This window comes from Salvelinus alpinus, chromosome 30, assembly GCF_045679555.1.
Source record: "Salvelinus alpinus chromosome 30, SLU_Salpinus.1, whole genome shotgun sequence".
In the NCBI taxonomy this organism is placed as follows: domain Eukaryota; kingdom Metazoa; phylum Chordata; class Actinopteri; order Salmoniformes; family Salmonidae; genus Salvelinus; species Salvelinus alpinus.
In genome coordinates this window covers 23354911-23369683 of record NC_092115.1, presented here as the reverse complement: position 1 = coordinate 23369683, position 14773 = coordinate 23354911, and the positions used below count along the sequence as shown (strand labels likewise).

Sequence of the window (14773 nt, the reverse complement as noted above, 5' to 3'; positions counted from 1 at the left end):
CTCAGTTTACATTTGGCTTTGCCTCCAAAACATCCCGTGAATTTGCACAGATCCACATCAAATCACAGAAATACTCATAATAAACATTAATAAAAGATACAAGTGTTATTCACAGATTTAAAGATATACTTCTCCTTAACTTCTCTGGGATATGTGGGACGGTAGCGTCCCACCTAACCAACAGCCAGTGAAATTGCAGGGCGCCAAATTCAAAACAACAGAAATCTCATAATTCAAATTCCTCAAACATACAAGTATTATAAACCATTTAAAGATAAACTTCTCATTAATCCAGCCAAGTTGTCTGATTTCAAAAAGGATTTACGGCGAAAGCACACCTTGCGATTATGTTAGCTCAGTACATAGCCACAGAAAAACACAGCCATTTTTCTAGCCAAAGAGAGGAGTAACAAAAAGCAGAAATAGAGTTAAAATGAATCACTAACCTTTGTTGATCTTCATCAGATGATACTCATAGGACTTCATGTTACACAATACATGTATGTTTTGTTCGGTAAAGTTCATATTTATATCCAAAAGTCTGAGTTTAGGCGGGACGCTACTGTCTCACTTGGCCAAAAGCCAGAGAAAATGCAGCGCGCCAAATTCAAATAAAATACTATAAAAATCGAACTTTCATTAAATCACACATGAAAGAAACCAAATTAAAGCAACACTGGTTGTGAATCCAGCCAACATGTCAGAATTCAAATAGGCTTTTCGGCGAAGCAAACGATGCTATTATCTGAGTTAGTGGGGCAAAAAAGTATTTAGTCAGCCACCAATTGTGCAAGTTCTCCCACTTAAAAAGATGAGGCCTGTGATTTTCATCATAGGTACACTTCAACTATGACAGACAAAATGAGAAAAAAAATTCCAGAAAATCACATTGTAGGATTTTTAATGAATTGATTTGCAAATTATGGTGGAAAATAAGTATTTGGTCAACTACAAACAAGCAATATTTCTGGCTCTCACAGACCTGTAACTTCTTCTTTAAGAGGCTCCTCTGTCCTCCACTCGTTACCTGTATTAATGGCACCTGTTTGAACTTGTTATCAGTATAAAAGACACCTGTACACAACCTCAAACAGTCACACTCCAAACTCCACTATGGCCAAGACCAAAGAGCTGTCAAAGGACACCAGAAACAAAATTGTAGACCTGCACCAGGCTGGGAAGACTGAATCTGCAATAGGTAAGCAGCTTGGTTTGAAGAAATCAACTGTGGGAGCAATTATTAGGAAATGGAAGACATACAAGACCACTGATAATCTCCCTCGATCTGGGGCTCCACGCAAGATCTCACCCCGTGGGGTCAAAATGATCACAAGAACGGTGAGCAAAAATCCCAGAACCACACGGGGGGACCTAGTGAATGACCTGCAGAGAGCTGGGGCCAAAGTAACAAAGCCTACCATCAGTAACACACTATGCCGCCAGGGACTCAAATCCTGCAGTGCCAGACGTGTCCCCCTGCTTAAGCCAGTACATGTCCAGGCCACGTCTGAAGTTTGCTAGAGAGCATTTGGATGATCCAGAAGAAGATTGGGAGAATGTCATATGGTCAGATGAAACCAAAATATAACTTTTTGGTAAAAACTCAACTCGTTGTGTTTGGAGGACAAAGAATGCTGAGTTGCATCCAAAGAACACCATACCTACTGTGAAGCATGGGGGTGGAAACATCATGCTTTGGGGCTGTTTTTCTGCAAAGGGACCAGGACGACTGATCCGTGTAAAGGAAAGAATGAATGGGGCCATGTATCGTGAGATTTTGAGTGAAAACCTCCTTCCATCAGCAAGGGCATTGAAGATGAAACGTGGCTGGGTCTTTCAGCATGACAATGATCCCAAACACACCGCCCGGGCAACGAAGGAGTGGCTTCGTAAGAAGCATTTCAAGGTCCTGGAGTGGCCTAGCCAGTCTCCAGATCTCAACCCCATAGAAAACCTTTGGAGGGAGTTGAAAGTCCGTGTTGCCCAGCAACAGCCCCAAAACATCACTGCTCTAGAGGAGATCTGCATGGAGGAATGGCCCAAAATACCAGCAACAGTGTGTGAAAACCTTGTGAAGACTTACAGAAAACGTTTGACCTCTGTCATTGCCAACAAAGGGTATATAACAAAGTATTGAGAAACTTTTGTTATTGACCAAATACTTATTTTCCACCATAATTTGCAAATAAATTCATTAAAAATCCTACAATGTGATTTTCTGGATTTTTTTCTTCTCATTTTATCTGTCATAGTTTAAGTGTACCTATGATGAAAATTACAGGCCTCATCTTTTTAAGTGGGAGAACTTGCACAATTGGTGGCTGACTAAATACTTTTTTGCCCCACTGTAGCACCATTGTAAACAAAGAGAGATAAGCATATTTCAACCCTACAGGTGCGACACAAAAAATTATAAAAATATAATTCATGCCTTTGACGAGCTTCTGTTGTTGGCACTCCAATATGTCCCATAAACATCACAAATGGTCCTTTTGTTCGATTAATTTGGTCGATTATATATCCAAAATGTCCATTTATTTGGCGAGTTTGATCCAGAAAAACACCGGTTCCAACTCGTGAAACATGACTACAAAATATCTCAAAAGTTACCTGTAAACTTTGCCAAAACATTTCAAACTACTTTTGTAATACAACTTTACGTGTTTTTTAACGTAAATAATCGATAAAATTGAAGACTGGATGATCTGTGTTCAATACAGGATTAAAACAATCTATGCTTTCTGGTCACGCGCCTCTATCTAACAGGACACTTCAAGTGACCCTGATTCAAAATGGCCGTACTTCTTCATTACACAAAGGAAAAACCCTCAACTAATTTCTAAAGACTGTTGACATCCAGTGGAAGCGGTAGGAACTGCAAGAAGGTCAATTAGAAATCTGTATTCCCAATGAAAATCCATTGAAAAGAGAGTGACTTCAAAAAAATAAAGTAATCTGAATGGTTTGTCCTAGGGGTTTCGCCTGCTAAATAAATTATGTTATTCAAACAGTTTTAGAAACTTCAGAGTGTTTTCTATCCAAATCTACTAATAATATGCATATCTTATCTTCTGGGGATGAGTAGCTGGCAGTTGAATTTGGGTATGCTTTTCATCCAAACGTAAAAATGTTGCCCCCTATCCTAGAGAAGTTAATGCAACCGCTGTGTCAGATTTCAAAAAAACTTTATGGATAAAGCAAACCATGCAATAATCTGAGTACAGCGCTCAGAGACCAACACAACCCAAGAAGATATCCGCCATGTTGGAGTCAACATAAGTCAGAAATAGCATTATAAATATTCACTTTGATGATCTTCGTCAGAATGCACTCCCAGGAATCCCAGTTCCACAATAAATGTTTGATTTGTTCCATAAAGTCCATCATTTATGTCCAAATTCCTCCTTGTTGTTCGCACGTTCAGTACACAATCTAAACTCACGACGCGTAGGCAGGTCCAGGCAAAAGTTCAGACGAAAAGTAATATTACAGTCCGTAGAAACATGTCAAACTAAGTATAGAATCAATCTTTAGGATGTTTTTAACATAAATCTTCAATAATGTTCCAACCGGAGAATTCCTTTGTCTTCAGAAAAGCAAATGGAACAGAGCTCGCTCTCACGTGAACGAGCGTCACGAGCTCAAAGCATTCTGCCAGACCTCTGACTCATTCCCCTCTCATTCGGCCCCACTTCACAGTAGAAGCTTCAGACAAGGTTCTAAAGACTGTTGACATCTAGTGGAAGCCTTAGGAAGTGCAACATGACCCATATCCCACTGTATCTTCAATAGGGAATGAGTTGAAAAACGACCAACCTCAGATTTCCCACTTCCTGGTTGGATTTTTTTCTCAGGTTTTTGCCTGCCATATGAGTTCTGTTATACTCAGACATCATTCAAACAGTTTTAGAAACTTCAGAGTGTTTTCTATCCAAATCTACTAATTATATGCATATTCTAGCTTTTGGGCCTGCGTAGCAGGAAGTTTACTCTGGGCACGCTTTTCATCCAAATGTGAAAATGCTGCCTCCTATCCATTAATGTGATGTATAGAGTAGACAACAAAAGAAATCAAATTCTTGAATTTATTGACAAATAATTGTAATCATATTAAAATGTTGTTGTATAATAATGAGTTCATTACCTGAATGCATCTCCTATAGGCGTTAACAAAATGTTCATACAATAATAATATAAATAATACAAATATTTGTTTATAACATGCCCAATTAGAAGCGTCAATCTATATAGAGCAAGTTTTACTAAATTCGAGCCCAGTAACTTTGCTCACCGCATCCTTCTTCAATTGTCTCGTCTGGCTGCCACGAAAAGCCCCCACCTTGGAGACAGTCAATCACATCATTGTGGAGCTGCTGATCTGCACGAAGTGTGAGAGTGCCACTGGCGATGTACTTTGCTGGACATGCTAGCTGTTCTCGGTGGCGTATCATCACTTTGTTTCACTGTCCAATCCGAGTCTGTTTGGTCTCTTGCGCATCAACTTGATAAAGCGTCAAGGGCAAGAGGACAGTGCATTATAAACAAAGCGCCGCATATATTGCCCAAAAAATAACATCTGATTTAAAAAAAAAAAAAAAAAGAGTAAATTGCGGGTGGTGGAGCTAATTAAGGCGGGCCATCCATTTAAGAGTAATTAAACTTTGTCCGGCCTTAGCATCTGAGTCAATATTTCAATATAATCTTATTGAAAAACATTTTATAAAGGCAGAAATTCTGTTAGAAATTAAGACATATTTGCATGTAAGTATAATTATATTTTTCCATTTCCATAACAGACCACTCTACACCAGCAAGCCAGTCCCCCCATTCTTCCAACCCAAGCAGTTTACCCTCTTCTCCACCCACGCACAACCATGGCTCCATCCCCTTCTCTAACTTCGGCCCCATAGGAACACCCGACAACCGAGACAGGAGGATGGTCGACCGCTGGAAGGTGGAAAAGACGCGTAAGTCAACCTCATGAATCTAAATATATAAATTATATCCGTCTACCTCTTATACCCACTGATATATGTAATGAATGTCATGTTTGGTATAAACACTTAGCCTTTTCCAGACATTTTGTGTTATTCTTAAGTCATGGTGTTTTATATAATGAATCTCTGTTTTTGTCAAGTAGCTGTGAGTGGGTTTGGTCTGGACTACCTGCCCGCTGCGTCGTCATCTTCAGACCACCGAACCCCTGAGAACAGCTGGCACCAGGGGAATGCCTCCAGCAGCTCCTGGGCCGCCCAGGAGTTGCCAATGGAAGACTCCTCCACTGTGCTCCTGGACAGTCTGAAGGTACCACACGACACACACCTTTCTTACCTTTAGGGTTGCAAAAGTAAGTCTGGTAACTTTCCACAAATTCCCAAGTTTTCAAGAAATCCCAGTTTGAGAATTCCTGGATTACAAGATTATTCCCTAGTGATTCAAGGAATATAACAACCAAGACTTCTGGATAACATCTGAATTTAGGGAAAGTTACTGGACTAAAGTCCCCTTTAGTCATTTAGAATTAAGTGACGTCACCTGTTATTGCCACTTATTTCACCCCAACTGTATTTTAGGTCCTGTCTAGGGCTGTTGCGGTGACCGTATTACAGCCACACCGGCAGTTATGAGTCATGACCGCAGTAAAATTCCATGTGACTGTTGAGTCATGTTAATCTCCCTTTAGGCAGTTTGGACATGCTCTGGTAGTACCCAACTTGCTAATGATCATCAGGTTCAAATGGCCTGGTACTCAGGGCTCTATTGTTCCTCCATCAGGTCCTAATGGCCTGGTACTCAGGGCTCTATTGTTCCTCCATCAGGTCCAAATTGCCTGGTACTCAGGGCTCTATTGTTCCTCCATCAGGTCCTAATGGCCTGGTACTCAGGGCTCTATTGTTCCTCCATCAGGTCCAAATGGCCTGGTACTCAGGGCTCTATTGTTCCTCCATCAGGTTCTAATGGTCTGGTACTCAGGGCTCTATTGTCCCTCTAACCAATCTGACGTCAATGCAAATGCATTCGTCAAACTTTTGGACGCCAACTCATTCCGGAGTTTTTATTTTTACTCTCTTCTACATTGTTGAATAATAGTGAAGACATCAAAACTATGAAATGACACATATGGAATCATGTAGTAGCCAAAAAAGTGTTAAACATATCAAAATATATTTGAGATTCTTTAGAGTATGTCCTTTGAAACTATAAACTAGTGACTAGTGTCATTATACCCTGATGAAGACAGCTTGTCTGTCAAAATGTTGGTTATTAGGCTATTCAATTATTGCATCTGAGCTCCTAGAGTGTGCGGCTCTCCTTTTCTTTTTCAAGATTCTTCAAAGTAGCCACCCTTTGCCTTGATGACAGCTTTGCACACTCTTGGCATTCTCACTACCAGCTTCACCTGGAATGTTTTTCCAACAGTCTTGACGGTCTTCCCACATATGCTGAGCACTTGTTGGCTGCTTTTCCTTCACTCCACGGTCCAACTCATCCCAAACCATCTCAATTGGGTTGAGGTCGGGTGATTGTGAAGGCCAGGTCATCTGATGCAGCACTCCATCACTCGCCTTCTTGGTCAAATAGCCCTTATACAACCTGGAGGTGTGTTTTGGGTCATTGTCCTGTTGAAAAACAAATGATGATCTCACTAAGCGGAAACCAGATGGGATGGCGTATCGCTGCAGAATGCTGTGGTATCCATGCTGGTTACGTGTGCCTTAATCTAAATAAATCACTGACCGTGTCACCAGCAAAGTACCATCACACCACCTCCATGCTTCACGGTGGGAACCACACATGCAGAGATCATCCGTTCACCTACTCTGCGTCTTGCAAAAAGACAGCGGTTGGTACCAAAAATATCAAATTTGGACTCATCAGATCAAAGGACAGATTTTCACCGGTCTAATATCCATTGCTCGTGTTTCTTGGCTCAAGCATGTCCTTTAATAGTGGTTTCTATGGAGAAATTTGACCATGAAAGCCTGATTCTAGGGCTGTTAAACAAATCCAAATATATTTTCAATTCAAAGTAGCCACCCTTTGCCTTGATGACAGCTTTGCACGCTCTTGGCATTTTCTCAACCAGCTTCATGAGGTAGTCACCTGGAATGCATTTCAATTAACAGGTGTGCCTTGTTAAATGTTAATTTGTGGAATTTATTTCCCTCTTAATGCGTTTGAGGCAAACAGTTGTGTTGTGACAAGGTGTGGGGGTATACAGAAGATAGCCCTATTTGGTAAAAGAACAGCTCAAATAAGCAAAGAGAAAAGACAGCCCATCATTACTTTAAGACATGAAGGTCAGTCAATATGGAACATTTCAAGAACTTTTAAAGTTTCTTCAAGTGCAGTCACAAACCACCAAGCGCTATAATGAAACTGGCTCTTATGAGGACTCCCAGAGGAATGGAAGACCCAGAGTTACCTCTGCTGCAGAGGATAAGTTCATTAGTTACCAGCCTCAGAAATTGCAGCCCAAATAAATGATTCAGAGTTCAAGTAACACACATCGTCTTTTCAGAGGAGACTGTGTGAATCAGGCCTTCATAGAAGAATTGCTGCAGAGAAACCACTACTAAAGGACCTCATTGACAAGAAGAAACTTGCCTGGGCCAAGAAACACAAGCAGTGGACATTAGACCAGTGGAAATTGGTCTCATGAGTCCAAATTTTAGATTTTTGGTTCGCTCTGTCTTTGTGAGACGTATGTGTATTTCCCACCGTAAGGCATGGAGGAGGAGGTGTGATGGTGTGTGGGTGCTTTGCTGGTGACACTGTGTGTGATTTATTTAGAATTCAAGGCAAACTTAACCAGCATGGCTACGACAGCATTCTGTACCGATATGCCATCCCAGCTGGTTTGCGCTTAGTGGGACTATCATTTGTTTTTCAATAGGACAATGACCCATCTTACCGCCAGGCTGTGTAAGGGCTATTTGACCAAGAAGGAGAGTGAGGGAGTGCTGCATCAGATGACCTGGCCTCCACAATCCCCCAACCTCAACCCAATTGAGATGGTTTGGGATTAGTCAGACCGCAGAGTGAAGGAAAAGCATCCAACAAGTGCTCAGCATATTTGGGAACTCCTTCAAGACTGTTGGAAAAGGATTCCAGGTGAAGCTGGTTGAGAGAGAACCATGAGTGTGCAAAGCTGTCAAGGCAAAGGGAGGCTATTTGAAGAATCTCAAATATAAAATATATTTGGATGTGTTTAACACTTTTTTGGTTACTGCATGATTCCATATGTGTTATTTCATAGTTTTGATGTCTTCACTATTATTCTAGAAAATGGTAAAAAGAAAAACCCTTGAATGAGTAGGTGTTCTAAAACTTTTGACCGGTAGTGTACACACACAAAAGTATATCTTTGGTACATAATTGGTCTAGTCTAAATTCAACAAATTCAGAGTTAGCCAACAGTTATAGTGAGTTTGTATTTGATTGTGAATAGCTTAGTAATAGGGCATTTCTAATATTTTCATAATGAACAGGCTGACACATTGTCTTTTAGCTACAGAATATCTCACCACCATGCATTTCCTTCTCCTCCCCTCTTTCCTTCGTTCCTTTCTTCAGATTGCAGAGGGGCTGTATAATTAAATGTTTTTTTTTGTGTGAAAACATGTTACTGTTGATTTTCCCAAACAGATTTAACTTGGTTTCTTATTTAAGCACTAGGTAGTTGCAGGAACAGGGTTGGAGAACATATGGCATACAGAGTTTGGGTAGAACATCACCTCTTGCACAGCTTAATAAACGGAGTAGCCTACCCGACATGACTGAAAAATGTACCAGCGGGAAGGTGGCCTCCATTCGCTATTCGAGTGCATACAGATGACATGTCTTGCCCCTGTTCCTGCCCATTTGATAATGGGCCATTCTAAATCGAAACAATTTTGGGATATTTGTAAAGATTACTGAATTGAGGATAGTCTGATGGGTGAAAATATGATCACATGATAAGCGAACAGCGTGTGCCGCCTGAGGCAAGGAACAGATCGTAAGCTTTTAGTCTCATCATGCAGCCCATATATCTTTTGATTTCTAAGGTTTGTATCATTCACAACTAAAGTTGCCAAATAACTCTAAATCTAGTGTATAGGACCCTTTTTCAAATGATGACGTTTACTCTCAACATAGCCACTTCATATGTGCACTCTCGCTCTGGAATGGGAAAAATATCCTTTATTTTATTCAGCTAAGTTCAATTATAATCTTCTTACTATAAAATCATGTAATATAAAATAATGCCACAGGACTTATTAGCATATCTTGTCAGCAAAATGAACAAGCCTACAGCTTATGGCATGGAGCATAGCCAGATAACATATAGTAGGCAAACTCATACTCTGTTCTTCTGAAATACAATTTCTTCATATCATAAACTTTGTTTAGACCTGCCTAAAATCAATGGATTTATTGTGATGGTGTATATGCAATTAGATTTTTATAAGACTTTTTAAAATGTAGATGTTCCAAAGCCGTGCATCAGCGACTTGTGTGAGTGGAGTCCTGGAGATGCTAAACGTGTTTGTTATTTAACTGTAAATTACCGTGTGACTGGCTGTCTTTTGCATGACCGTAACCGGCTTACAAAATGTAATGACTGCCACAGCCCATATTGTTAAATTCCTTTTCAATCTATCTCTGTGCTCCCCAGTCCATCTGGTCTAGCTCCATGATGCAGCCGGGGCCTTCGGCCCTGGAGCAGCTCCTCATGCAGCAAAAGCAGCAGAGGGGCCGGGGCACCATGAACCCTCCACACTGAAGGGCCTGCAGTCAGAAGCACTTGTGTGAAGAAGTAAGAAGTAAAAAAAAAAAACGAGCTCCAAATCGGAATTACCGGCATATGGAGGCTGGGGAAGGTGAAACGATGACCCAACAGGCTCAAAACACCCTTCTGCTGACGAGGAGGACTGGTGCAAGTCTACTCTCCACTCTCTCTCTGTGCCTCCCATGGCAACGAGGGTGTGCAAGCACCTCCCACACCACCTCACTGAGCACGATTCTTACATTGAGGAAACTGAAAACCTCTGACAGCCAGTCACCATGCATACCTCCTGAATTCCTCTGGAGAGTGTGGGAATAAACAACCATCCTTCAGTCCATCTCACTTGGATTCCATGTATCTGGTCTCTGAAAACTATTCTTGAGCTGCTCTTGGTGTGGATTTACTATCAGTCTTTGATTTGCCTACTGGAGAAGAGAGGAGCCTAAAGGTGGTGCGGGGTGTTTTTGGGAAGGCAAGGTAGGCCTAAAACGGTAGATGTGGTGGTGAAAAAAAGAAAGACTGATCTTTCTGAATTCTTGACAAAATTTTCTTTATCTCGGACAGAGAGCGATGTAGCCGGGTTATGAATGAACGAATGAAGGCGTTAACAGCTATATTGCCACAGTCGTTGGTAAAAAGTGGGGGGAAAGCGTGCCTATCATACTGTGCACAGAACCGTTTGAAAATGAGACTCAGATTATGCTATAGATGCGATTTTCCAGTTTGCAGATTGTTCCTTTCTGTAAAGGTTTTACAAGGAGGGAGGTGCATCTTCAGGTCAGTTGAGGATGATGGGAACGCTTCACAAACTCACCACAACGTTCGCTCAAAAACAAAAGAATCAAACTGAGACGGTGATGAGAAAATAGATGTAGGGATAGTATTATTAGCTCTAATAGAGATTTGCAATTATTAGAAATACTGTATTTTGTGATTTGTTCGTAGCAGTTTTAGCTTTATGAAATACTGAGTAACTATGTCCAATAGTTTACTGCTTATGGGGAAAGTAGATGTTAATATGTTCTCTTTACCCATCTTTCTTTGAGTAAAAATGTAACTCTAGCTTATCTGCATAATTGTTTATTTCGTTCATGGTCTGCCTTTTAATAGTTTTAAGCAGCTTTATTGGCTCTCTTTGTGCCTGGTCAGTGTTTTTTATTTTATTATTACTATCATGGTTGGCACTGTCATGTAATGGAAACAAGCAAACGGGTCCAGCAAAGCTGCTGGTTCAGCAATATGGGGCACAAGCCAAGCGAGACACAGACCATCAGACAGACAGTTGGGCTGGGCTGTGGCTGGGGGACAGAGGGCAGGTGTAGTCCCTGACTCCCCTACTTGGCTTAGAACAGGAGAGAGAGACTGATTTATGCTAACCTCTTCACAACCACTACTATAATCACAACAGTTATCGAATTAATGCATATTAGGCCCTGGAGAGTTGCATGCTTGGTTTGCTTGTCTAAAGTCATAGCTCAGCTTTTTACATACCTCTGTGGTGTGTAACTAACTGAACTAATTGTTTGGTATTAAGTTTCTGTCACTTGGGTTACGCCCAAGCCAGATAATCAGAAATGCCCAAGGCAGATAATGACTTTTTCCCCAAATAATGAAATCCATGAAGCACTGAGTGACAATCAGCAGACCAAGAGAGGCTCTCCAGGAACAGGGTTAGAGGCCAGTTGAGTCTAGGGGTCACTGTTGGATAGGGTTAGAAATATGATGACTATATACATTGGTACCCTCTATGGTTTAGGCAGCAAAAGGCATTTTGTATTTAAAGGGTATACAAAGACTTAATATCTTGTATGAGGGGAAAAAACATGTTTTTATTTTCATGTAGAGAACATTTTATTAAACCCAACTTTAAATGATGTCTAATTTGTGTGATTGTGCTTTTCCTGTTACATTAAAATTATATTTAAAAAGAAAAGATAAATAGATTGGACTGAATGTTGGGACATATTCAGCCAGAAGCTATTAAAAAAAATGAATTCAGCACATAAATGCTAGAGCGGAACTGGGCTGTAAAGTTGGCTGTGTGTCTGCTCATTGTAAAGGGGTTCTGATTTCAAATGTGTGGTTAGATATTGGTATTTGTCAGTGGTGTTGAGCTTACCAGTTCTTGCTGTCGAGATGGGCGGAGGAGGGAGTGAGGGGTAACGCACTAGAATGTTAGAAGCGCTCTGCTCTGAGCATCCTGCCATTTACTGCATTCATGTGGACTCTCCTCTGCTGCATCCTTAATAAACTGACACATCTAACAGTGGCTTTGGTTTTACCACATTAAGGTTTGTGGAAAAGAACCCTGCACTTTGAGCAGTTGTAACATTCCATACTTCTAATAGTCCTGTGGGACATTACAGGCAATGAAAACTGACAGACGGCTATTAACAGTTCCCTGCACAGCTGACCAACCAACATCAAGCACTGTGTCCCAGTTTAAGTTCAATATCAAGGAGAGAATCACTGAAAGTTTGAAATTGCATGAGGATTTGGAATTCTAAATGCTTTCACGGGTTATGGGGAGCGAGGTTGGAGTCCTTTTACCTGTGGGCGGGGGGGGGGGGGGGTCATCCAGAAATGGGCTTGTGTTCTAAGCTTTTTGTGTTTCGTCTTTCTCTAGACATTCAGAAATGGTGGAATCGGCTATGCCTTTAAATAAAGTAAACCATGTTCTCCCTATCTTTTCACTGGACTGTCATTTTTCTGTGACTATCATGTACTGTATGTATGGTTTCTAAGAAGGTATCATCTTTTGCACCAAGTCTACTTTCCCCACAGCTCACAATTCAGGACAAAAGTGTGTACAATACATTTGTGTATACAATTTCCATTCATACTGTATTCTGATATTAGTATGATTTAGAGAAAATGGCTAAATGGTAATAGACAATGAATCATTTTGACTCCAACGTTATGTAGCCTTATTGTCAAGGTGATCAATAGGAACTGAGCAAGAATTGAATACTAGAAAATGTTTTTCACACAGGCTGTCACCCTCCCTCCCCACCACACACTCAGGAAATCCTAGGGAGCCATACTTGTGAATGTTAAGTTTGAACTTAAACTTTTTCTCTCTCAAAATCCATTGACCTAGTTGCACGTGGTCACATCCTGCCACACTTAGCCCTATGCTAGCCTCACCAGCTGGCAGTGATTCTTTCTCGTAACATTCTGCATCAGCCAATTACAAATGTTGGTGTTGGAAGTGATCAAACATTGGCCTTTTCTCAATTTGATTTGCTCAACTCCTGCATTCTCCCCTCTGTCATTTCTCACAACCTTTTGAAAAAGGTCCAACGTAATCAAGAGGCGGCGAGGAGTGTGGACGAAAATGCGCTATTATGAAATGAGAAGCTCCTCCACTTGCACGTCATCAGGCAAATTACACTAACGGGTGGATCCCAAAATAAATGTACAAAATGATAACCAAGTTAGTTGTGGAATACATTTTATAGATAAAAGGATAGGTAGCATATAGTTTTTAAATGTGCAGTCTTGTCTCAAATACATCTGATTCAAAGAGGGTCAATGACAGATGACAACTCGATGACAACTCTTCCGCGGTAGGATAGATGCACGCAAATACAGTACAGGATGTTTAGAACAGGGATCATCAACTACATTCGGCTGCAGGCCAAATTCGGCGCGCAGGCCGATACACTTGTGCTTCCAAAAGGAGGCTATTGAGGTGGGGAGGACCGTTTTCGGTTTGCCTGCTAACGAATTGACACACCCCTAGACCACACAACCACTTATCGGTTTCTGGAGGATGGACGACTGACTTGCCCAATCGAGAAAAGGTCACGGTGTCACATTGCAGACAAACCTGCTAATGTCACACCCACTACAGAGGTTGCATTTTGTCTACACTAGTGCTGCTGCTGTACTAATCACCCTTGAAAGCAGAGATTACATTAACATGTAACCACAATCACTCTGGTATCCTAAAAACATTGAGTGTATCTGATATAAAATTGTAGTATTGAAACAGTTTCTGACAAGGTAGAAGGATAAAATAATGATCTAGGTTTTTTGTACAGCATCTCAGAAAAATGTAAGCACTGCATGCTTTCCCAAAAGCACAGTATTAGAGAGCTATGTCTGCCAGGGTTAGATGTTTTATGACCAGTTCATACGCTATACGTTGTGGATTTATAGAGGAATGTTCACTACTGGTACTTTGTGGCACCTTAACCATTAGAAACTGAGGTGCCTTGTTAGGATACTGCCGGTACCAATAATTATATGAGAGGAAGGTTAGTGTTAGGACATAAACACATTATCCATGATACACTTACATACACCTGGTTGATAAGCACATCAGGTGCAGCCGATTAGGGTGATCAGCAGTCATAGTACCAGCTTGCAAGCTGTGAGGCTGCTGGGGGCCATCAGTACTTTCAATTGGTTTTTAATCCTTTTTTTTTTAGGCATGCCTTTTTGTAGTTTCCCCCATCGCGACGTCCCTCTAAGGCACTTCTGCTAACTGCTAGCTTGCTAGCCCCGGCCTGCTAACTGTCTGAATCGCCGTGTCCCCAGCCAACCCAACCACTCACTGGATCTATACGATTCACTTGGCTGCGCATGCCTCTCCCTAATATCAATATGCCTTGTCCATTACTGTCCTGCTTAGTGATTACTGTCTTATTTCACTGTAGAGCCTTTAGCCCTGCTCAATATGCCTTAACAAACCATGTTGTTCCACCTCCCACATATGCGATGACATCATCTGGTTTAAACGTCTCTAGAGACTATATCTCTCTCATAATTACTCAATGCCTAGGTTTACCTCCAATGTTCTCTCTTCCTACCATAACTTTGTCTGTACATTATGCCTTGAATCTATGCTACCGTGCTCAGAAACCTGCTCCTTTTACCCTCTGTTCCGATTGTGTTAAACGGCCAGTTCTTATAGCCTTTAGCCGTACCCTTATCCTACTCCTCCTCTGTTCCTCTGGTGATGTAGAGGTTAATCCAGGCCCTGCAGTGCCTAGC

The 14773-nt window shown here is 41.2% G+C and overlaps 1 protein-coding gene across 6 annotated transcripts in view; it reads left to right on the top strand.

Annotated features, from left to right (window-relative positions):
• The window catches only part of smg7 (SMG7 nonsense mediated mRNA decay factor), a 41530-nt gene extending 29877 nt beyond the window's left edge, over positions 1–11653 (top strand). For all 6 annotated transcript variants that reach the window (XM_071376060.1, XM_071376062.1, XM_071376058.1 and 3 more), the window contains 3 exons: positions 4797–4967; positions 5141–5304; positions 9662–11653. In XM_071376060.1, the coding sequence (XP_071232161.1) occupies positions 4797–4967; positions 5141–5304; positions 9662–9769 (443 nt within the window). In that variant the 3' untranslated portion in view covers positions 9770–11653. The remainder of the gene's footprint in view (positions 1–4796; positions 4968–5140; positions 5305–9661) is intronic.
• Positions 11654–14773: the final 3120 nt, after the last annotated feature.